This window comes from Xenopus laevis, chromosome 6L (assembly GCF_017654675.1).
Source record: "Xenopus laevis strain J_2021 chromosome 6L, Xenopus_laevis_v10.1, whole genome shotgun sequence".
In the NCBI taxonomy this organism is placed as follows: domain Eukaryota; kingdom Metazoa; phylum Chordata; class Amphibia; order Anura; family Pipidae; genus Xenopus; species Xenopus laevis.
In genome coordinates, this window is record NC_054381.1 from 28,978,510 (window position 1) to 29,003,780 (window position 25,271).

General features: G+C 39.8%; 1 protein-coding gene across 2 annotated transcripts in view; it reads left to right on the plus strand.

Annotated features, from left to right (window-relative positions):
* The first annotated feature begins 6,091 nt into the window (after positions 1-6,091).
* The window catches only part of rundc3b.L (RUN domain containing 3B L homeolog), a 104,117-nt gene continuing 84,937 nt past the window's right edge, over positions 6,092-25,271 (plus strand). For both annotated transcript variants that reach the window (XM_041565873.1, XM_041565875.1), the window contains exon 1: positions 6,092-6,921. In XM_041565873.1, coding sequence (XP_041421807.1) covers positions 6,827-6,921 — 95 coding nt within the window. In that variant the 5' untranslated portion in view covers positions 6,092-6,826. The remainder of the gene's footprint in view (positions 6,922-25,271) is intronic.

The window sequence follows — 25,271 nt, forward strand, 5'->3', positions numbered from 1 at the left end:
TAGGGACGGGGAGGGAAATTGCATTCCTTTTTTTTTACAAAACAACGAAGTAAAAAAGTTTTCCCCTTCCCACCCCTAATTTGCATATGCAAATTAGGATTCAGATTCGGTTCGGTATTATACCAATTCTTTCGCTAAGGATTCAAGGGTTCGCCCGAATCCAAAATAGTGGATTCGGTGCATCCCTAATTTTTACCAAAGTTCTGAGAAGTGTCTTAAGCAAATGTCGACCAGAAAATGCACAAAGAAAAATTGCCACCTCTGAGGGGGTGTGAAAAAATAAAACAGGTAGGTCTTACATCTAGCATATAAGTTGATACAAGTCTACAAACAATGAAAAAAAAATTATGCAGATAACAGATATTATTTTGAACATGACTGAGAATCGTCTCTTTGCAAAATATGTTTTTTTTCAGGCAGATTTGAGAGCTGTTTCCCAGTACATTTGTTAGAGTATTTTGAACTGCACAGAAGCTTTTGATGGCTGTTCTCATACTGACTGATGGCATCCTACGGATGTAGTTCTGTATTGCTAAAAATAAAATCTGATCTACATGAAACGTTTGCCATCCAGCACATCATGTCTGTCAAAAAGGAACACTGACACGATGAAGTTGAATAGACTTGTCTCTCATTGAAATCAGTTATTTTACTAATGTTCAGGTATGGGACCTGTTATCCAGAATGCTTGGGACCTGGGGGTTTCTGGATAACAGGTCTTTCTGTATATTGGGTCTTCATGTCTTAAGTCTACTAGGAAATCATGTAAACATTTTTTAATGCTGTTTATTACACAACAAAGCCGGACGATGTGTAGTGTATTATCTCGCTGGTTTTTACACAGCATAATAATTATTCCCCTTGGTGTACAAGGAACCGTTGCGTTGAACTACACTGGAAATGTTGGTCACTTCCAGTGGCGTAACTAGATATTACTGGGACATACAGCAAATTATTTTTCAGGCCCTCAAAATATCTAGAGGTTAATATCTGTTTTACCAATGTTTATTGAAATTGTATTTGAATTGGGGCCCCTGGGTCCCCCTGCTAGGTCTGCCTCCTCTGTAGTTAAGCTCCTGGTCTCTTCCTCCAACTCCACGTGACAACATGAGATTTTGAGGGATGATTCAAAATCCCCCGTGCTGCAAGTAAATTTGATCAGTAATGGTACAACTACACGGACGATTCCTGTGCGCTTGTGCCGGATCCGACGTGCTGCGCCAAAACGCAGGTGTCAAGTCGAATGCGACAGAAAACTAGGTAAGAAATGTTGGATCTGCATCCGACAGTCCTGTTGCGTCGGATGAACACGGCGACACCATCCGTTGTATTTCTTGTTTTCCGTCGCATCTGACTCGACGCCCTGCATTTTGATTCGTCCATGTAGTTGTACCCTTAAAGTCAGCTGATTTCTTTTTTTCATGCACCTGTCTGGCAGCCATAGTATTTCAGTGGAAAACTACAATTTATTAGGATTTACCTTGTCCACCATTGAGCGTTCCTTTCCCCCAGTCATGGCAAATCTTTCATGTAGCTTACAGATGGCTTCTAAATATCATTTCCAGATATCTAATGAACCCAGTTATGTAAGGATTGTAATAGGATACACTGAGGGGCAGATTTATCAAAGGTCGAAGTGAAGGTTCGAAGTTAAAAACTTCGAATTTTGAAGTAATTTTTGGGTACTTCGACTATCGAATAGTCCAACTTCGATATGAATTTTTTTGAAGTACTGTCTCTTTAAAACTTCGACTTCAACTATTCGCCACCTAAAAGCTGCCGAAGTGCTGTTTTAGCCTATGGGGGACCTCCTGGAACCTGTATGGAGGCAATTGGGGGAGTTTGGGAGATCGAAGGTCGAAGTTAAAAAAACTTAGAATCAAAGTAGTGCTACTTTGAATCGTACGATTCGAAGTAGGCCCACTTCGACCCCAAAAAACTTCGACCACCATTCGATTAGTCTTTTTTAATTCGAAGTTCGAAGTTTTTTTAACTTCGAATTTCAGGTTGAGAATTGTTTTCTGCCCCAACAGTGTTGGGAAGCTGGATGCAGCCACGTTATAATGAGGCAGAAGCATCACAAAGAGAGAAGCCACATGCATTTCTAAAGTATCTGCTTGAGGTGAAGCATATTATAGAAACCTGTAGAAATGGCAAAATTACCGATGTAATAATGAACAAAAAATAGCAATCAAAAAGAGTTTTTTTTTTTTAAATTTCAGAAATGTATATCCAGTTTTTGGGAACCATTGATTTATTTGTAAAGCACTTTTCTCCCAAAGTACAGTAATTCAAAGTGTTTTATGGGCTAATTATAAAAGCTCTTTAACACAAATAAAAGCAGTCAAATGTAACCCAACAAATCAATACAATACAGAGAAAGACTTCAACTGCATGGGATTATGGAGTGCAGGATGCTGTTATCGCATGTTGCATTAACTATGTGACTGTTTAAGCCTATATATCTGTATGTGTGTGTGTGTATATATACACCACTTTAGCAGGGAATGATGTATAATCTGTAAAGATCTGCAGAATATATCCAAGCTATAAGAAAAGGACAATAATTAGTTAAGATGTCTGTACATGACAAGTTTAAGAACAGTGCGAATTAAATGAAATGTAGTATAGTAAGTATAAAGATAGGTAATAACATGGTAAAAGTTTGTCCTAGTCCAGTAACCCACACCAACCAATCACATTTTTGCTTTTCTTAATTGCTGTTAAGTATGCTTGGAGTGTAGCAGAGTTTGTTCAAAAAGAGAATAGGAGAGAGAGAGAGAAGCAACTCCAGCTTACCCGTATATACTCGTGTATAAGCCGACCCGTGTATAAGCCGAGGTACCTAATTTTACCTACAAAAACTGGGAAAACGTATTGACTCGCGTATAAGCCTAGGGTGAGAAATGCAGCAGGTCCATCACCATCTTCATTGCTGCTTTTCCACCTTAAAGGAGAACGAAAGGTTAATAAACATGCCGTCTTTAATGAAAGGCTTTCTAGGTTATAACTTACTGCACCCAGTGAATCCAGGCTGTCACATTCCCCGACCCCCATATGCTGCAACGAATGTATTTGCCCTGAGCAGAATGAGGTGCATCACAATAGTGAGACCATCAAGGTGAGGGGGGGGGTCACACAGTATGGAGAATCCTGGAAACTCCATGAGTTCCTGCCTGCCCAACAGGTTTGAGGGAGGAAAAGGAGGCAAATAAGCCTGCCTGTCACCATAAGTGGGGCGTACACATTGGTGTGTAAAAGAGTTACTATTTACAACTTTATTTAGCCTGACCCTAACATTTCCCCTGAGACCTACTACTTTCTAGACAACGTTACTTTTGTCAGGGGCATGGTGGGAGTTGTAGTCCAAGTAGAATACCCCCTACTAAGCACTCAGCAGAGCCCGAAAGGAAGTTTACTAAAATTGGGTTCGTTGAGGGATCATCCGAGCGGCCTACCTTACAGTGAGTTACTACAATTGGATTTGGGTTGGGATCTGATCCGATGATCATGCAAAATGCAGCAGAAAAATCTTCTACCTCGGCGGGCAGCCTAACAGCAACTGAGACGCAAAGTATGGAGACTCTGGGATGACTCACCAGACGCGCGCTCTCCCTTCCCAGTCAGAGAATCTCAATGGCATGCGGCGCATCGGACGCCGTGACGTAAGAGCGCCGTGACGGAAACAAACGAAGTCAAGTCACGAAGTCCTCCTGCTCCCTCTGCCGCTCCGGAAACTGCAGAGAATACCCGGAAGTCAAGGAAGATCTGATCAGCGCCGAGCCGCGGGACAACTGCACCTAGTATCGCATCAAATAGGTAATATTTTTTAAATGACCCGCGTATAAGCCGAGGCAGCGTTTTTCATCTTATTTTGGGTGCTGAAAAACTCGGCTTATACGCGAGTATATACGGTAAGTTGAGGTATATGTATTTTTTTATTTTTCCATTTTGCACTACAGTAATTCTACAGATGTGGTGGAGCTCCGTTATAACAGAGCTAGAGTATAACAGTATTTCAGCTGCTGGACAGCTACTCTGCCTTGTGCTGCTCTCTGCTGGAAGATCCAAGCAAAGACATTTGGTAGAGGAATTTTTTGTCTTTACTGCTTGACAAGCCAACAAATTGTATCATTATTATAATTATTATTGTATATATTATTTATACGGCACAAGATGGGAAGTTAACAACACACCCATTTATAGATTAGTTCATTTGGGTTGAAGAAAAGACAAAGGTGTATCTCTGTTGGCTCTACCTTTCTTTTGGGTTTGTATTGGTACCCACAGCTTTTTACTAAACTATGTAAACTATATTACTCCTGTAAATATATTATTCCTGGGCCAATGAAAAGAAAATCTTGATGATCTGTTGACTTGAATTCTGCTTTGTTTTGAAGGTACCAGTATAAATAACTCTCAATCAAAGGGGAGGATATGGAACATCCCATAGGAAGACATTTGTCCGCATAGTATTTGCCTTGATTTTTGGCTCCCATAAAAGATTAATCTGCTGAGGTGTAGAAACAGCAGCCTTATGCGGATCTGATATACATTCTGGCATGAAGTGCACCTTGCCCAGTGGTTTCTACCATGCTTAGTGCATTAACAAATGTTTGAGGGCACTATTGATTGATATGCCAAGTGAGAAATTAGCCTAAATGTGCCTGGCACCATCACTGACACTACATCTAGTATGTAGATAAATAATAAGGTTGCCTATGGGGAATTCTTCAAGACAATTTGCCACTCTACCCAGGCTAATGTCCTTGTTTAACTTAGCTGGCAGCTGTTCAGGCTGCTGAGTGACAGGAATACTATTAAGATCAAGTAATAAAAGTCGGTAACGGAAAAACTATTCGCAATGCAAAAAGTTATGCCTCTGTGCGAACAAATTTTGCTTTGCGCAAATTTAATATAGCTTTTGCGAAGCTGGCAACTGTTTAGCGACCACTTCCAACAGTGGAAGACCGTTTGCGAATTTTATAGTTTGGGCCAATGCGCAGTAAATGTAATAAAACTTCTTACTGAAAAAGTCGTTATGTTTGCTCCAAAAGATTATGACACCTTCAAAAACTTTTTAAGAGTGCGCAATTAAAATTCACAATGCGTAATTAAAATTCAGAATGCAATAACAGTTTAAGGAACACTATTACATTGTGAGATGTGGATTTTTAGTTTTACTGGTGCACATTGTTTTTCTCTTTGCGACTTTAATTACATTCCCCCTTTGACTTTTAGTATACGACAAGCACCACCGAATAATGAAGTTAAAAAGCCTTTATTTAGAACAATTGTGACAATTGCAATGTTTCTGGCCTGCTCCCGGCCCTTTATCAAGCATCTGACATTCAGATGTAAATGCATGAACAAACAACACAATCAGACTTTGGGCCATATTCAATTCAATGAGAAAAAGGTTTATCGCTTGAAGACTCATGGACGAGATTCGATTCAAATCAAGTTGCAATTTAATTCAGAAAAACTTAACTCACTTTTTATCAAATGAAAACTCTTGGCGTCTGTGAAAAAAAACTGGAACTGAATTTTTCTCCTCGAATCGAATCTGGAGCATTATTTGATCCAACAATACATTACAGCTGCGGGGGATCAGATTTTGTAGCATCCTACAAATATCATGCTGTTGTGGCGCAGCCCTTTCTGGTGTTGCATGGCAAGATCTGATAAAATCTGACCCACAAAATCTTATTAAAATTAACTGTTTTTGCTGTTGTAGACAGATAGGGTGTTGCTGGTACATGCATAAATGTCTATACCATACATTGGGTAAGATGTACAGCTGGAGTGCTTATACTTTAATAATACTTTTCTTTTAGTGTTGTTGTCCCATTATGATCTACATCCATAAAAGCATTGCTAGCACCCTCTTAAATATTGATTTCTGAGAAAATGCATATTGTTATATTTAAACATCTATTTCTTATGTAACCTTAAAGTAACAAATATCTAAATGAAAACATGAAATGGGAGGGTGATTTAGACAAGCTCTTTGTTGACAGTGTCTTGAGATCTACTGATCACAAGCTAAAAGTCTACTGGTAGATCCCGATATACCTTTTGGACACCCCTGATATACAGTTTGCTTTTGTGCCTCTGCATTGTTGCCATTAATTGAGCTGCTGGCTGCACCTTTATAATGACACGGTTGCTGCACAATGGGATTTTTATAGCAAGCTCCTCCACATATAAGCCATTCTTTGTTCCCATCCATGATCTCCTAAATAACCCATGCAGCTCCCATTCAGCTGCTACGAGCCTTGTGGTTCCATTGTTGTTGGTGCTGGGCAGGAGACAGTCTGAGATAAACTTCCGGTGTGGTCACATGAGAGCTGCTGCTGCTGCTCAGAGAGGAAAATCCAACTGCTGCATGATCACAAGCCAGTGCTGCTCCAGCCACTCATGAGAGCAAATCACCTGCTGCTGCTGCTGGGGGGAGGCATCTCAAGCTACCGGCACCTCTTGTCCCAGCCTCGTACTGGCATACAGAGCTGGCAGTTGGAGTGCAGACTGTTTGCAGAACTGCAGGCAATCTTGTGCCAAGCACAGTGCTGCCGGCACCTGCCATTCCCTGATCTCCTGCATCGAGCTGGGCTTTGTGCTCCCTATCAGCCTGCTTGTCTCATGTGCTGGGCTGCCTGGGACCTGGTGAGATCAGCCTAGTCAGCCAGTATCAGTGAGAGTGACTGGGGGAGGTGCAGCACTAGCTCATCATTACTGGGCTACTGGTGAATGGCAGGGCCACTGCTATAGGCAGGGCAATACCTCCACATATACAAAGAAGGGAGCAGGGAAGTCCAGACTGGAGATGGCATCCCTGAGCCTGGGATTAAGTCTGTCCAGGAAGAAAAATGCCTTGAGGAATGCAGCCGTGGAGAGGAAGAATTTGCTCACAGTCTGCAGGTAATTCCATTGATCTATACACACATTCAAGCTCTTGCAGCCAGCTGCTGTTGGACTACAATTCTCTGCAGTCGAATGCTTTCAGGATACTTGAAGTTGTATTTCAACAGCAGCTGGAGAACGAACCTTTAGCTGGTGATCAGTAGTTCTCAAGACACTGTCACAACTTAAAACAAGTGCAACGCTGCACCGTTAGGGCTAAGCTACACTGGCGACTTTGCAGGATCTGCACCGTCAGTTCTTACAATCCATGCCAACCATACCAGTAGACCTTTAGGGGTATATTTAGAGTGAAGTTACAGATCACCACAGTCCTCTAGAGTGAAATTACGCCACTCTCCGTTCATTTCTATGGGATTTTTAAAAGAGTATTTATCAATGGGCGAAAGTGAAAAGTTCAACCTTTGATAAATACACCTTTCAAAATACCATAGAAATGATAAATTTACCCCTGTGTTGGTGATCAGTAGATCTCAAGACAGTGTCATAAAACAGCTTGGCTAAATTACCCTTCTGTCTTATTCTTTTCATTCAGAAATTTATTCTGTTAAGGTTACATAAGAAATAGTTGTTTTTTTTAAATATAGTAATATAAATTCTCTTATAAATACTTATTATATTTAAGTAATATTTTACATGGAACAGAATGCTAACAGTGATATTATGGATGAAGATCACAATGGGATAATATCGCTAAAAGTAGACCCTGCATTAGTAAAGTATGGGCACGCTGTGATTTAATAGCATGCAGGAATATGCTGATAACTGTTGGTCAGATAATAATCACTTGTGTAGTTTTATTTTCAAGCAATCCGTGTTTGTTTTGTTTGCACACCAGTAATGCGTGTTACACAACTGCAAGCAGATCAGTGCAATAGTATTACTAGGGAAATGTGCTAGGCGTTTGTGTTACATGAATCTTTGTTGTGTACAAGTTCCTATGCAATCCTTCCCCTCCCCAGTGTGAGAGCTTGGAGTGTTGGGAAACACTGATTGTGAGCGATCATGTGTTTTCCTGGGAGCGTTTGTGCAAGTGCATGATACGCTCTTCAAGAAAACCTAAGAACAACAAGTGTAAGGCGATGTCTGAAACAGGCAACAAAGGAATCTCTTCTTAAGCAGACGCCCCCACTCAGGGAAAGCCATTTCTGCTTGGGAGAGCAAGTAGTTGTTGTTGAACTGTAATTCAGAAATCCCTCCACTTTCTGAGATCGATGATTTTAGTATAGTCAAAGATGAACTGATATTAACATCAGCTCAATGGCAGCCTCGGTGTTGCCGTTATTAAATCACATCTTTTATATAAATAGCCCTTGCATATTCCACTGGCTTTATAGAGATTAAACCTCATTCACGGCCCCTGTGAATCTTACGGTCCCGTTCACATTCACTATGGTCAAGTCTATCAGCAAACATTTAACCTGCCTGTTTTGGAGGAAACACAGGGAAAACATAAAAACTCCATGCAGAAGGTGCCCTAGCTGGACTCAAACTCAGGACCCCAGTGTAGCAGTACTAACCATTGCACCACCTGAAACATTACATCTACATATTGCATGGCTATTTAGCAAATACTGTACATTAGGTGCATGCTACACTGCACAGACTTCTTGTTGTATCTATTGAAATTACTTTCTAATTAGCTGTTCAGTACAAGGTTATCTAATGTGTTCAGTTTAAAAGGGGGGAAAGTGGACTAACAACCCTAAACACTTAGGGGCTTATTTATTATGCTGTGAAAAAGAAATCTTGCCAAAAAGCAGTGTAAAAAGCTGTGTAAAATAAACAGTGACTTCATTTAAATTAAGCAGTGTAAAAAGCTGTATAAAATAAACAGTGACTTAATTTAATTTAGTTGTTTTTACATTGTACAAACTAAGGATTTGACGCCGTTATTCTATATGATTTAGACCTCACACAATCCATTACAGGGGCAGTTCAACGTCAAGTTAACATTTAGCAAATAAATGAAAACCAATTGCAAATTGTTTCAGAATATCAACGGGGAAAATTCAAACAGCACTGGAATTACCTCTGTACAAAAAAAATGACAATTTTTAAAGAGGATCAGCCAGACATAAAAAGCTGTGTAATAAAAGCCAGTTTCAAATTAAACATGAAACCCAAGTTCTATTTTTTTAACACATCCATTTATAAAAGGTACTGAAAAATCTCAGCTGTCAATCATATATTGCTTGCCCTGCCTCTATGGCAATTCCTTTAACTTTCCACTCAGACAAACACAATAGAAAAGAGTTGTTTCTTCGGGTAACAGGTCCCTTTTTATTGATGTACAGTATATGGGAAAGTTTCTTTGAACTACATTTTCTTTCTGCAAACCATTTTTAGGAAGAGGATCCTATAATTTGAAGGTGAACTTCCTCTCTACAGTTAGTGCAGCCCAGCAATTAGTGTTAATTATATGTCTCCCAGAATTTGCTTATGATCTGTGACCGGAAGAATAACTATAGGGGGCCAGTGCCCCAGCAATTAGTGTAAATGCAGTGGGGGCAGGGAGGGGACTATGGGACGCATACAGAAGTTGTCAAAGCAGGTTCTCACTGGTCTCTCTAAAGTTATGCTATTGTGTCCCAGCACTGTACTGGGGCAGATTATTGGTGAACTGGGGGTTGGGCTTGCAGGTACGTTTGGTGGGAGGCCTGCTGAGTCCCGAATATAGAGGTCTGCTGTTAGCCAGTGCCGTAACTATTAAGAAAGCAGACTCTGCAAGTTGCAGGTGGGCCAGGCAAAATGAGGTCCTGAGGAGCAGCTTCATGTGCCAGGCCCCTCCAGAAATATTTTTGCAGGGTGGGGTGCCGGTAACTACCACAGAAGACTCCGTGGTCATGGGGGGGACATGTGACTAGGGGGCCAAAACTGTGGAGTCTGCTGCATCGTTATACCCCTCCCCAACCCCTCTCATATCTTTAAAATAGAGGCACAAGTAGACCCGAAGGGGGACTAAGGAGGAGGTACTGTTTCCACCAGGCTCAATTTGTATATTAATTTTTATGGATAGGCCTGACAAGCCAAAATTACTCTACTGCCTGTTTAAGAGCAGTGATTTCCAAAATTTGTGGCCACAGCATTTTACAGTAAAATAACAGTGAATGTTATATGTTTTTGAACATATTTATTATGTAGTATAAAAAACAGTGGGATAATACATTACACATCAGCAGGCTTTGCCGTGTAAAAAATGGTGTATATTTTTTTAGTCGGTGAACACAGTTGGTCCCTTAACATTCAGCACATTATAACAAAAAATTAAGGTTTTTTTTTATTGAATTTAGCAGTTTCTTACATGTAATGGCAGAAAGTAATACTATACCAATCAGCTTGTTGTTTTGGCCTTTGCTACTTACTGTTCATTGGTCTGTCCAGCTTGTGAATGGCATATTTGTGATGAGAGCACTGGCGCTCCACACAACTGATTGACTGGCACCACAATTTCTGTTCCTGCATTCCCTGTCCCCATGCACCTTGTGCTGTACTGCCCTACTCCAGGAATATCTAAGGGACAGTGTATTCCCTATCAGCATAAGATTCTTGTATGTTATAAAAGTGCTTAGCCCGTTCATCCCTCCCAAATGTCCCGTTTTCAGCGGGATAGTCACGCTTTTGACAGCTCAACCCGCAGTCCCGCGTTTGTACTGAAAAGTTTTCTCATCCAGAAAAAGAAACAATGTTTCTAATTAATTGGCTTTTAGCAGAGAGCCCAGAACAGCCACCAGGTGCAACTAAAGCTGGCCATAGATGTTGAGATTTTTAAAAGATCAGATCCTGATCGTGAGACCACGATCTTCTTGGAACGATCGTACGATCGTACGAATTTACCATCAACTAAAAAGACCAATTTGCCAGGAAAACAAAGGGGAGCTGTCTGCTTGGCCCTGCAAACATAGATAGATTGCACTGGGACCGACAAAGATTTTTTGACCTGGCGGATCAATTTCCTGACAGATGTCGGCGGCAAAATCGTAAGATGTACGATCGTTCGAATCCCACTAACCGCACGATAATTTCGAAGGATTGGTCGGACTTCCCTAAAATCGATCGTTCGGCAAGAGAAATCTTTGTGTCTATGGGGACCTTAAGATACTTTTTAACAATTTTGAGATAAGCAAATAAGTAATTGTGACAATTTAGATAAGGAGGTCCCTTGGGAAAAGTTAAACTAACAAATTAAAGGGCAATTCAACTTCATTAGCAAAACTGTAATTGAAAAAACACAGAAATGTTCAAACTTTCATAACCTGCCAAATTTTGTAAAACAAACATGATAATTAGGGGTGTGACTACAAAAATGGGCACGGTCAAAAATGTTTGGCACGCTACGCGCAGCAAATTTTTTTGTCCCTCTTTTTATTTCCAAAATGTTGAGAGGTATGCCTGTGTATTTACAGGGTTGGACTGGGCCGGTGGGATGCCGGGAAAAAAACCGGTAGGCTCTGGACTTCATAGTCTCCCAGCTGACCCAGTCCAGTCCTGCACTGCAGATACTTCCTTGCCGCTCCCTCTCTCCTGATTGTAGCCATTGAGATGAGGAAGAAGGTAAAACATATTTGGAGCGGTGTGATGGTGACAGAAGCAGCAGTGGTTCAGACAATATAGTCAAAATCAGAGTCTGTATGGCCAGCATTAGACCAAAGTATAAGTTCGGAAGTGACAGGTATAAATATAAAATCATTATTATAATGATCTAGAAGGCTCTGACATTAGGAATTGCTGTTTCCTATAGGTTGTTTATCTGGGAAATCCTGGGGCTGCTGCCACTCGATACCGCCCCCCTCTCCCGCTCTGCGCTTAAAACATTAGCGTCGGCACAAGTCAAAGAGGGGCTGCATCGCTAGTGCCTCATTGCAGGAGCAGCCCTGTTGTTTATACATACTACTTTCACTAATTAGCTTGTATGTAATAATAAGACAATGCTTTGTGCATCGTCACTCACCCTGCATGTGTCCAGATTGGTGTCAAATCTATTGTAATTGGCTTTTTAATGGATAAAAAGCCCTTTTTAGTAGATGTGAAGACATGCTGATCCACTTTACAAAAAGACCCCAGGTCCCTAGCATTTAGCATAATAGATCTCAAACCTGTACTGTATTTTTATGACGCTGCCAAAGCTTTAGTTGCATCCAACTCTTTGTTACAGATGGAAAGTCCATTTAGTTCATATTCATTTGATGATCATTTCCACACATGAAGCGATAGTGAAAGCTGGATCTGTGCACATATTTCCCATTGATATACAGAAGTTGTTGCATATGGCTGTCAATGGATGGTGGGTGCTGTAGTTCAACACATCTACAAAGCTTTGAATTGCTAACAGCACAGCCGCACAAATCACAAAATGGTTTATGACATTCAGGCAGCCAGCTTAGACACCAAAACAAGCACCAAGGAAATAATGTTGCCTCTTTAGAGAGTGGGCATGGGATCTGTTATCCATAAACCCATTATCCGGGAAGGATAGACTTCTTTTAATCAAGTAATTCAGAATGTTAAAAATGATTTCCTTTTTCTCTGTAATAATCAAACAATAGAATGTACTTGATCCCAACTAAGATATAATTAATCCTTATTGAAAGCAAAACCAGCCTATTGGCTTTATTTAATGTTTAAACAATTTTTTTAGTGGATTTAAAGTATGAAGATCAAAATTACAGAAAGACCTTAGAAGGTCCCAAGCATTCTGCATAATGGGTCCTATACCTGTATAACCAGCTATAGGTAGTTGTTGAGATATCCTATTATTTGGAGTCCAACTGTACTGGCTTTTAGGATAAGTATTACTGTTGGTTAGATGCCTTCTTCTGCTAATAATGGAAGCCTGAATGCATATTGTGAGCAATCAGTGGGTATTCAGATTGTGTATTGTGTATTGAGAAGCGTTACAGTGCAAGTTAGGCTAAGCAGCTCATATTTAAAAAATAAAATGCTGTATTTTCATCAGCATTAAAGTCCTCATACATTACACATTAACCAAAACACTATTTCCCACGTAAAGAACGAAATGTAATTCGAAGCAACATTCTATACATACTTTCTGTGGTTTGAAAATTTATTGCAGATGTAATTTCAATAAGAAGCAGCATCTGGCTGCCTGTTTATATTCTCTGCACTTCTACTTCTGATCAGTGATGGGTGAATTTGTCCCATTTCGCTGAAAAATTTGAAAATGCGAAACTCGAATTTTGACTACTATTCCAACCCGCGTCCAAATTTTTTTTGACGCCGGCAAATTTATTCTCCCATCACTACTTCTGACTCCTCAAACAATGTAGCTGATTAACAGACCAGAAGGACATACTTCCCAACTGTCCTGTTTTTTTTTTAGCTGATTTTGACAGCTCAACCCGCAGTCCCGGATTGTTACTGAAAAGTACCAACTTTCTCTTTGATCTCCTGCACCGAACAGCCAGAAAAAGATACAAAGTTCCTAAAACAGAATTGTTTTTTGGCAGAGAGCCCAGAATATGTGGCAGGTGCACTTAGATACTTTTGTAACAATTTGACCTAAGCAAAGATGCATTGTAACTATTTTAAAATAAGCAGGTCTCTTGGGGAAACTGTGAATTTCAGCTTAAAGGGCAATTCACCTTCATTAGCAAAACTGTAATAACACATAAAACCTGACCCTAAAACCCCCAGAAATGTGTTCAAACTTTCCATAATCTGCCAAATTTTGTAAAATGAACATGGTTATTAGGGGTGTGGTCGTAAAATGGGCGTAGTCCATAACATTTCTACCACATTACGCGCAGCAAATGTTTTTGTCCCTCTTTAAATTTTCCAAATGTTGGAAGGGATGCAGAAGGAGAATTGCTACAAGAGTCAGACCCAGAGAAGGGAAAGGGCTATAAACACACAACTCTCAATAAAAAAATCAATATACAATATACTTTACAATATACTTTAAACATTTTTAAAGAAAGTTGCTTAGAATGATATTTTATTTCATTATGAAAAAAGCTGGAAATGTAAAATCACTTCTGGGTGCCATTTTTTGCCTCGTTTATGTGTATTAAGTTTAAAAAGTGTTTAATTTTCAGTTCAGTTGATAACACTTCTACAGATAATGAGTCGTGTTCATTGCAGCACCATGAGGATTATGGGAATTACAGTTCTGAAGGGGCCATGGTTGCCTGCAATACATTATTTCTGCCTGATTTACTTTGGTTTAAAGCAGCCTTTTTCTGCTTATTAAAAGGGAAAGTTACTTGCATTCCAACTACATATTTAGAGGCTTTCAAAATCAATAGTGTTACAAATACAAATACGTGTTATTTTGTCTCCTCCTGTGTTTATTCTCTGTTCCGCAGAAGAGAATTATTCTACCGGCCTCGTATTCTAGGTCCATTGGATCTAAAAATTCCAGTAGAAAAGGAGATTGCTCCACTTATAGGAAAATATAATAACAGTTCAGAAAAAAGCTGGTGGCATTGAGAAGAAAAAATAATATTACATATACGATATCTATATTGAATTTAGTACTGTGGTTAAAAACTGTGCTTAGGTTATATCTCATTATCACTACTAATCATTAGCACATTAGGGAGCACATTTACTTAGGGTCGAATATCGAGGGTTAATTAACCCTGGATATTCGACTGTCGAAGTTAAATCCTTTGACTTCGAATTTCGAAGTCGAAGGATTTAGCGATATTCGTTCGATCGAACAATCAAAGGAATAATCATTCGATCGAACGAATAAATCCTTCTAATCGAACGATTCTAAGGATTTTAATCCATCGATCGGACGAAATTCCTTTGATCAGAAATTTTCTAGAAAGCCTATGGGGACATTCCCCATAGGCTAACATTGATGCTCGGTAGGTTTTAGATGGCGAAGTAGGAGGTCGAAGTTTTTTTTAAAGAGACAGTCCTTCGACTATCGAATGGTTGAACAGTCGAACGATTTTTAGTTCGAATCGTTTGATTCGAAGTCGTAGTCGAAGGTCGAAGTAGCCAAAAAAACGTTCGAAATTTGAAGTATTTTTTATTCTATTCCTTCACTCGAGCTAAGTAAATGTGCCCCTAACTGTTCATGTTTTTATGGGAAAATGAAGTACTTTTTAAAAGATGTTTAAATAAAATATAATATGGGTATATAAGGATATTAAATTAGGAATTCTGTTGTGACTTCTAATATTTTCATATTTTAAAGTAAGTTTTTATGTTAAAGTAGAAGGAATAGCATTTTACGCTTGGGGTGCCAAAAGTTAAGCATCCCGAAGTGACCACTTTTACTTACCTGACACCCCAGGCCGGTGCTCCTATCAGCAGAAAGCTTACTTTAAAATAAGATAAAATTAGAAGTTACAACAGAATTCCTTAGTTAATATCCTTATATGCCCATATTATATTTTAACCGTTGTGTCGGCTCTTGTGCAGGTATACAGGACTTTACATTCTTGCATTCCAACTGGCATTAGCAGGGTCAAGCCAGGCCTGAAGAGCGTCCTAGGCAACCCATCCGCCCACTAACCCACTCCCGTGTACACGTGTCCAAACTCAATAAATGGGAGAACGAAGGAGGGGAGGTAGGAAAATGTGACAGAGGAGAAGGAGAGAGGCGAACACGAGGGAAGGGAGAATGACTGGAGGGATGGGAAAGCGACAGAGAGGAGGGTGACAGGATGGAGGGGAGGGGTGAGCGACAGAGGGGACATCGACGGAGGGGAGGGTGACAGGAGGGATGGGAGAGTGACAGAGGGGAGGGTGACGGGAGGGAGGGGACAATGACGGAGGTGAGGGGTGAGTGACAGAGGGCACAGCGATGGAGTGGAGGGTGGAGTACCTTATGTATCTTCACTCTCTCCAATTTGCTTACTCACACAGCCAATTACTATGGGAGAGTGACCGAGGGGAGGTTGAGCGACGGTGGGGAGGGAAGGGAGAATGACCGGAGGGATGGGAAAGCGACAGAGAGGAGGGTGACAGGATGGAGGGGAGGGGTGAGCGACAGAGGGGACATCGACGGAGGGGAGGGTGACAGGAGGGATGGGAGAGCGACAGAGGGGAGGGTGACAGGAGGGAGGGGAGAATGACGGAGGCCGGAGGGGAGGGGTGAGTGACAGAGGGCACATCGACGGAGTGGAGGATAACAGGAGGGAGGGGAGAGAGAAGGAGAGGTGAGTGATAGAGGGAAGAATGGGTAGTTAGAGGCAGCTGCCTCTTCTGCCTACCCCTAGTTCCGGCTGTGGGCTTTAGCCTTAAGGTTAAGAAAAAAATGGCAATTGGTCCCAAAATGTTACACTTTGCACTGCATTAGTAAATGAGACCTATGGCCCTGTATAAAGAAACCTATAGTTTGTGAATAGGTAGGGCACCATAAAATTCTTTTGGAGTCAGTCAGTGGGTTTTAACTGACCAAACTAAATTAAATAATGGAAACCAAAGCTTACCTTCGATAGCAGATGCCTTGTATTTAAACTTTAGTTTACAAAATGGCACTATAAATGAAGAGTAACTATGCCACGGCAGTCTCTGTCATTGAAAGCAGCCATTTTCCTCTACTCAGCATTCCTTTTAGACATCAGAACCAAGAAATACTGTAGCTGCCAACTATTGATCAGTGATTCATGAACATGTAGAGCTTGTAGGAATGCCAATATCCTGAATAGAGAAGCACGTGCTGCACAACCCCATAGGGTTACACTCTGTGAGGTCCTTACAAGCAACAAGCCTTTGTGCAGAGAACACAAAAGCCTTGCCAATGGAAATGTGCGCCATCTTTCCGTCTGCTTTTGTTATTATTGGCTGATGTTGCATGTAGTACCTTATGTATCTTCACTCTCTCCAATTCACTTACTCACACAGCCAATTACTGGCTTAGCTTTTGCCAGAAAGGTTTATTCACTTATTTATAATCGGCTTTTTAGAACATTGGTGTGTGTTCAAATCCCACACAGCCGAATGAGATATAATGCAGAAATGGAGCCCAGGGGAACTTAATGACTGGTGTTCCTTCTATTTAGGTGACTCATGTAATGAACAAAATACTGTATGTCACTGAAGAAGTGTGTTTCTTGGTCACTAATGTCATTGCTTGAGTACTAATTAGCAGATAAATGTAGAGCGTTACTGGATGTGTCTAAGAAATGCAGCCCTTAAAACGAAATCCAAATTTAAGGGTCATCTCATGGAAATAATAATCCCTTATCTGGAAACATGTTATCCTAGCCTGGCCTAGCACTGATTGACCTTCTCCTAAATGAGAAGATAGTCCCTTATACGTTTTGCTGTATTTGGTAATACTATATACAAAAACAAACCAACAGGGCCAACAATGGCTTGCAGACCTACTACAGGTATGGGGCCTGTTATCCAGAATGGATGGCCAGTGGGCTGGGGTCTGATGTTAGTAATTATATTCACTGGGCGTTCCTAACAATTATCACCACCAAATCATTAACCATTTTCTTGTTCTTTACGGGAGTGTGGGACAGGCTCGACAGGGCTGGACAATACTGAATGTATCCTGTTCCTTGAGTAAAGATCAGGGGAATAGTAATTAAAGGGGAACTATCATGAACACGAAAATTAATATAAACATCAGCATACAGAAATAAGAAGTTTTCTGATTATATTCAATTAAAGATTCTGAACCGTTTTGGAAATAATCAAGTTTATCTTTACTCTCTCTTCGGCCTCTCTTCATTCTCTCTTCATGCAGGAGTTGGGAGTCTGATTTTGAATGACAGTTAGATCCAATATATCTTTTAGGGTGCTACTTGTGCCTAGAAGATGTATAAGAGTTCACTTTATTAAAATCACCAGAAGGCATGTCTTTCTACATGCAGAATTTGTACCAGTTATTTTGGTTTTGTTTGTACTGGAATCAGTTATTCGAGCTCAAATTCATCTGCTAGGAAAGGAAGCCCCCAATAAGATATATTGGATCTAACTGACAATGAAAATCCGACACCCAACTCCTGCATGAAGACAGAATGAGGAGGATAGTGAAGCTACACTGGATTATTTCAGAAATTATACAGAATTTTTAATTGATTGTATTTAGAAAGGTTATTATTTCAGTATGATGAAGCGTATTTTTCATTTTCGCAATAGTTCCCCTTTTAAACGAACAAAGTGCCAGTTTGAAATCTAGTCTATTTCCCTGTGAAAATGTCCCCATTATTTACATAATTTTAAATAATTTTTTGGCAGGCATTTCAAAATAATGATAGTCGATCTCTTATATTTGAATGAAAACAATTCGTAAACATCTCTGGCACTGGATTATATATTCAGCTTGGAAGATGGTAAAACAAAATCTAGGATATTTTTCTCTTATGTGAACATTGCCCAAATTCTCTGGGAGTCTCATTTACATTTGAAAGGAAAAGAACATTGCCTACAATTACAATGTTAATCCACGGCTGACGAATACATATTTTCTTACTCTTGGAACTAAGGATTCCTCACAGTACCCAGAGATTAGGACTTTAACTTGAAACAAAATTGCGTTTGCTTGGAAAACAAGGTAATACAAATATACATAAAAAATTTTATAAAAAGTTTTTTGATGTCTCGTGACTGTCTCTGTTAGAAAAGATGAGTTAAAATGATTAGTTATAAATCAGTGTTTATTTGAATCAGGATCTGGAATGCTTTCTCTGATTCCTGGTTCAGTAGATAAGATTTTATTCAACAGCATGTTATCTCCCACATGTTATTATGCACCAACATAAAACTCCCTAACAATGAAAGCCAGGAGTCTTGTGAACAATTTAATGTGCATAGGTTTATCAAAGTAAGTGGCATGTAGGAGCCCCAAAATAAAAATTTGCACATATGCCCTATCATTCCTTGGCTATTGCAAAATCAACACATTTACTTCACTTAATTAAGAGTGCCCATGCCCCTCATCTTTTTAATACCATTTGCCTCTTGGTGCTTGTCCATTGTTTCTTTACCCCTTTGTCTGGTGTGTTCACCACTTTCTCTCTTTGTCTGTTTATACCTCATATGCCTGGAAAGGTCACAGCCACAAAACACGTTATTGCTGCTGTTGCTTCCAGCTTAGACAGCAACAATGATGCCGGTGTGCCATATTTCTGATTCCCACAAATGGTACAGGTATAGGATCCGTTATCTGGAAACCCGTTATTCAGAAAGCTCCGAATTATGGGAAGGCCATCTCCAATAGGGGCAAATTCACTAACCTCCGGAAATTGGGCAAGGACGGCTTTGCTCAAACCGCCAGGCCAAAATTCGCCAGGACAATGCAAATTCACTAAAATGCAAAGTTGCTACTTAATAAAATAAAATACAGTTGTTAAAATGCCCTTCACATGAGCCCAGTGTATAGTTTATGTGCCGTACGGTAGGAAATGTAGGGGGGAAGCCGGGTACCCTAAATAAAATTTAGAATCTTTTGCAGCCTATCACCCTGAAAAACTGAAAGGTCGCCAGCGTTTTTTAGGACTTAGAAAATGTTTCAGTTTTTTTTGAGGAAGTCCTATCTACTTTATTGCACTTCGCCTGGTCTGAGGTGGCGAAGGCAAGTCTGGCGCAAGAGGTAACGTTCAGTAAAATCCGCAAGTCCATTTGCCAGAGCGAAATTTCGCCTGGCGTTAGAGTGCGAAGTAGCGCTACAGTCTCTCCTTCGCTAGTGAATTTTCGCCCTTTAGTAAATTTGCCCCATAGTATTCATTTTTTTAAATAATATTTTTTTCTCTGTAATAATTAACCAGTACCTTGTACTTTATCTCAATTATATAATTAATCCTAATTGGAGGCAAAACAATCCTGTTGAGTTTATTTAATGTTAAAATAATTATTTAGTACACTTACATTATCAAGATCCAAATTACGGAAAGACCCCTTATCCAGAAAGCCCAAGATCCCGAGCATTCTGGATAATAGATCCCATACCTGTACCAACTGTAGACAAATTCATATGCTTTTTCCATGGAAAAGAATCAATGGGAAGATGAGGAAAACGTCTTGCTGTGATATTAGCCTAAAGGTGGCCATAAGTGGGCAGATTTAAGATGTCAATATCAGTCCTTTAGAATGATTTGGCAGCTTATCTGTGCATGTATGGAGCATTCCAACAAGCCTACTTGATTGACATCTGGCCAAAAATCGACCATTTACTAAATGGTCATCAGTAACATTGACATCTACAAACAGGACATGTATGCTGTAGTTCATGCAATGTAGAATGCAGGGTTACACAGGCACACCATAGTTTGATAAAGTTCTGCTGGGGTTGAGCACTGTAATGGTTACTCTGAGCTCAGGAGAGGTGATTAGGAGAAAAACAATAGGATCAGACAGCTAGAGCAGAGTTTCTATGGGAACCAGCAATGCTATCTCTTCATTGGCTGTTAAGACTGGAGGGTGTGTTTAGTAATCTGAGCTGAGAAGAACTGGGCATGCTCATAAGTCAAACAGCCAAAGTAAATTCCTGAGGGAGGGGCAGAGTGGTTTAGAGGAGTAGAAGGATTTTTAAGTGATTAAGGGGATGCTGCAGCCTTACTGTTAACCTTTTAACAACCAGAGTGGCAGTTATCTAAAGATTTCAAAGAGGCTGTTCACTGATTACATTTCGGTGGATGGGGTTTACATGTCTTTTAAAGGAGAAGGAAATTCCCTGGGCTCAAAAACCCTCCCCCCTCTCCTGTGTTACCCCCCCTTCCTCCTCCCCCTTGGCCTACCTGTCCCACCAGGCAAATACCCCTAACTTGTTACTCACCCCTCTGCGCAGCCCCTGTCCATGGAGCTCACAGGCACCTCTTCTCCCAAGCGATCTTCTTTCTGCTTTGATCTGCATTTTTGGCGCATGCGCAGTAGGAGCATTTACCGGTACAGATCTACTGCGCATGCGCCAAAAGTCACGAAGTTTTCTGATTTCACTTTGTGACATTCGGCGCATGCGCAGTAGATCCGTACTGGTAAATGCTCCTACTGCGCTTGGGAGAAGATGGCGCCTGTGAGCTCCGTGGACAGGACCTGCGCAGAGAGGTGAGTAACAAGTTACATTTGCCCGGGGGGACAGGTAGGCCAGGGTGGAAGAGGGAGGGGGGGCAACACAGGGGAGGGATTTTTGCACCAAGGGGTTTCCTTCTCCTTTAAGCACAGGGATACCTTGTGAGTTAGTGAGTGCTACTCTGTGCAAATTTTCAGTTTGGCACAAGTTGCCCATTTGGCATCCCTCGCTACTACATTACTTGTGCCTACTCACAAGTAAGAGTCCAAAAATCGTACTCACTTGATCTAAATGTAAGATAGCTGCTGGAGGGAGGTATGCAGAATAGTTTAATTGTATCCATCTTTAATAGTATGTTTTCTGGCCAGAAGAAAGAGGATGTCATATAACTTTCTTCAGAGCAAGTTTGCTAAACACTGACCAACTGCTCCAACAACCTGAGGCTCCGGGGTCTCATCTGTTCTGTTTTACTGAAGGCTGGAAGTTGTGCGGGTTGACTGTTAGAGTGAGCTTCTGTTGATAGCTTTGCATCCTATAACCGCAAGGCATGTGATTAACTAATGTATCTGACAGCTGCAGTGATACACAATAAAGATGTGTCATATAGAATATTGATAATGAACTCTTGGTTCATCATGTTTTTCATCATGATTTTCTCTTCTGCCTAAAAAGATTCCATGAAATCACATCTTAATGTTATTTCTTTTTGATTGTTCCTTTCCATTTACATTCTCCAGATGTAATAATTCATTTGGATGCTGCAAGACTACCTTTGCACAAATTTCCTTCATATAAAAAGACAATTGTGAATGAGAAAACAGAGTACAGGTATAGGATCCCTTATCCGGAAACCCGATATCCAGAAAGCTCCGAATTACGGAATGGCTGTCTCCCATAGACTCCATTTTATCCAAATAATCCAAATTTTTAAAACTGATTTCCTTTTTCTCTGTAATAATAAAACAGTACCTTGTACTTGATCTAAACTAAGATATAATTAATGCTTATTGAAAGCAAAACCAGCCTATTGGGTTTATTTAATGTTTAAATGAATTTCTAGTAGACTTAAGTCATGAAGACCCAAATTACGGAAAGATCCGTTATCCAGAAAACCCCAGGTCCCGAGCATTCTGGATAACAGGTCCCATACCTGTACTGCAACTCATAGTGGTGCATTGTTTATCCTGATGGTTCATGGTTCATGGTTCATGGTTCACTCACACATTTCACAGTCACTGCCTCCTACACTCATATGCTACAATAAGCCCAAATGCAAGGTCCCATATAAGTCAATGGGAGAGGCACCTATCTCAACAAAATGTTACCATCTAAAAGCTGGCAAGGTCATGTAGAAGTGGACGCTGTCCTTTGCATATTGTAAAATCTTTCTTGCTTTGAGCTTTTAGCGGTTTCAGCGTTTTTTCTTTTCATTTGTAATTGCTGTAAATTCTTCCAATTTTTTAGTCATTCATGCTTTTTATATTTGGATTTTAGTAGGAAAAAAACACAGAATTTTTATAAATAAGTTTCCAAGTCTCAAACCTAATATATCTTGCTTTGTTCAACTTACATTTTACTTAAAGCATATTGGCAACTGCCAATGTTCTGGCCCATGAGGGTGCAGGATGTACATACACAAGTGGGGAACAGACGGCATCTATTTATCTTGTACATGGTCTGATAATGTTCTGGGGGAAGGGTGCAGTAAAATTAAATAATGCAAAAACAGTGAATTTTAGCAACGTAAAATAAAAACAAAATTTTTCAAATACGTATTATTTACTACCTGGTAAAAAGTACAAGTTGCGTTAATAAAGTAAATGCTTTGTTCCAGTCTACAGTATAAATTCTAGCTTCATCTCTAACCTGGTGTACAGATAAACATGAATCACAGAATTCGTTCCTTCTACTGTTTATGTCATGATTATGGGGGTTATTTACTTAACTACGAATGCAAAAATCACGAAAAATTTGTGATTTTTTTTTATATAAAATCAGACTTTTAAAAAATCACAAATTTTTCGGAATTTATTTAACCCCCCGAGGATGGAAAAGTCTGAATCAGAAAATCCTGTTGAGGTTGCATATAAGTCAATGGGAGAAGTCCCAATGATTTTTTTGATGTGAGCTGGGTTTCATCGGCGAAAAATCCGAAAAAATTTTGAAAATCGGATGAAAAATCCGAAAAAATCTAGAAAATTTGATTTTTTTTCCCGCAAAGCAAATTTTTGGGATAATGTAATAATAAATAAGCAAAAAAACCCTAGTGGATTTGATCAGAGTTTGTAGCAGAAAATATTTAGATAAATTCAGACTTTGATAAATAACCCCCTAAGTGTAGGCAGGTTAGTAAGTAAGTTCTCATGGGCAGAGCACTCTGACTTCTTATGTTGGTTTGTTTCTGATGGTTGCAAAGCCTGTATTTTTTATCCCAGGCTTGGGACAAAACAAACAATCACAATCCAATACTATCAGCACTCAAAAGGGATTTCCCTTATTAATGCAATATATATTGGGCTGACATAAATTCAGTATGAATTTTAAATAAGAGGGACTCTCACTGCTTAAACTGTGTGGGTTGGGTGCATCCCGCTCGATCCCAAATCTTAAAGTCTGGAGCTGCCCTGCTCCAAAGAGCTGCTATCATATACAAGCTTTACAAATAATCACACATCTTACACAATCGATGATGTGACCCGAATGCCGCTGCTCCGAGTCTGTCACTTAGAAGAATGACCTCAGACACTTTTATTTTAATCAAATGTGCTAAATATGTTTTTTACATGAAATCTTGAAGTTTGTGGTTCTTGAGAAGTCACAGAGTGTGCTGCTACAATTGGTGATTTCTGGCAAAACAAGCAATCAGCTTAATTTCCTAATCCCACGGGTACATCCGTAAGGACTCATACACTGCCACCCAGTGATTACAGTATAGACAGCACGGTGGTTGCAGTAAAATGCAGATATTTCTCCTTCAAAAAGAGCTGCAATTTTTGACAAACCCCACAGTATGGGTTAGGGTGCAAAGTGAAAAAACTGCACAATAATGCCATGCTTTTTGCACTTTGCACCTGACCCAAACTTTGAAAATTATTCTGTTTGGAGTTTCCCACATGTGACCATTTAGCTGTTGTTTAAATTTAGATCCACAGCATCTTTTGATTCAGTTGGTGTGATGAGTTGTACCTCATCTAAACTAAAGGGACAGAGACTGATCTACACTAGTCTGATTGTTGCATCCTTGCCCCTTCTATCCCCCTCTCATCCTACCCGCCTTTAATGCTTGTGTGTCTATGGGCGAAAGCCTTTCTGTAATTCTGAGATTTCTGGATAGTATATATATATATAAAATTAATACTAAAAGTCTAGGAACTTCTTGTTGTTTATCATCTGCTTATTGGACTAATATTTAGGGTAAGATCACACTGGGCGTTTCGGGGAGATTTAGTCACCTGGCGACTAATTGCCTCGTCTTTGCGGCGACCAATCTCCCCGAATGCCTTCCCTCACTGGCTAAAATGAAAAATCGACAGCGCTAAGCACACGCAGCGATTCGTTTTCCAAAGTCGCCTGAAGTTTCCTTGTGAGGCAACTAAGATGCTAAGCTCTATAACTAACCGATATGTATGCAAGCCTTACAACCCTCACAGGGTTCTTTCTGCTACTGTGCTCAAAAGTCAAAACCAACCCGTCAAGAATGTGAGATTAGTGAGAGATTGAAGTTCACTTTTTTTTTCTCCATTTTTGTGTCAATTCATTTTTATTGATTTTAACCATAAACCTGCTAATTACTTTCAACAGAATTGAAAGAGAATATACTCTTAATACTAATTTATCGCTTTCGTCGATAGAGAGGTCTGATTCAATCAGTGCAATTTATAAATAATGAAAAAAGAAAGAAAAGAAAGAAAAGAAAGAACCCCTCTTCTGACTAGTAATTCATTGGTTCACTTCTAAAATTCAAAATTCAAAATTCATCCACTTACTGGATACTTTAAATTAATTCTATAGATGCAGGATCTTAAAAATATAAATAGTGAGTATTGCAATTAATTAAAATGAATACTAGTTAATTTCAGGTGCTACTTCCGTGCTAATTCATTTGCTTGTTACGAAAGGCAGACCATATCAAATCAATTCTGCCATTAATTCACTCCTTATCAATTAATCCACTGTCTAAAGTGCATAAGTGTTATAAAAATTAAATTAATTTGAATACTTAAAGTGCAAGCGCGTTAGTCCGACCAGGGACTTAATAAACTGTGAAAAATAAATAAATTATTGAACCAAATTAATTAGCGCTACATCAATTACCCAGCAACTCAACCCGATGTAAAAGTAGGAAAAGGATATAAAGGTAGGTGGTGTTGTCCCAAAACGTTCTACCTATTGAAATTACAATCCC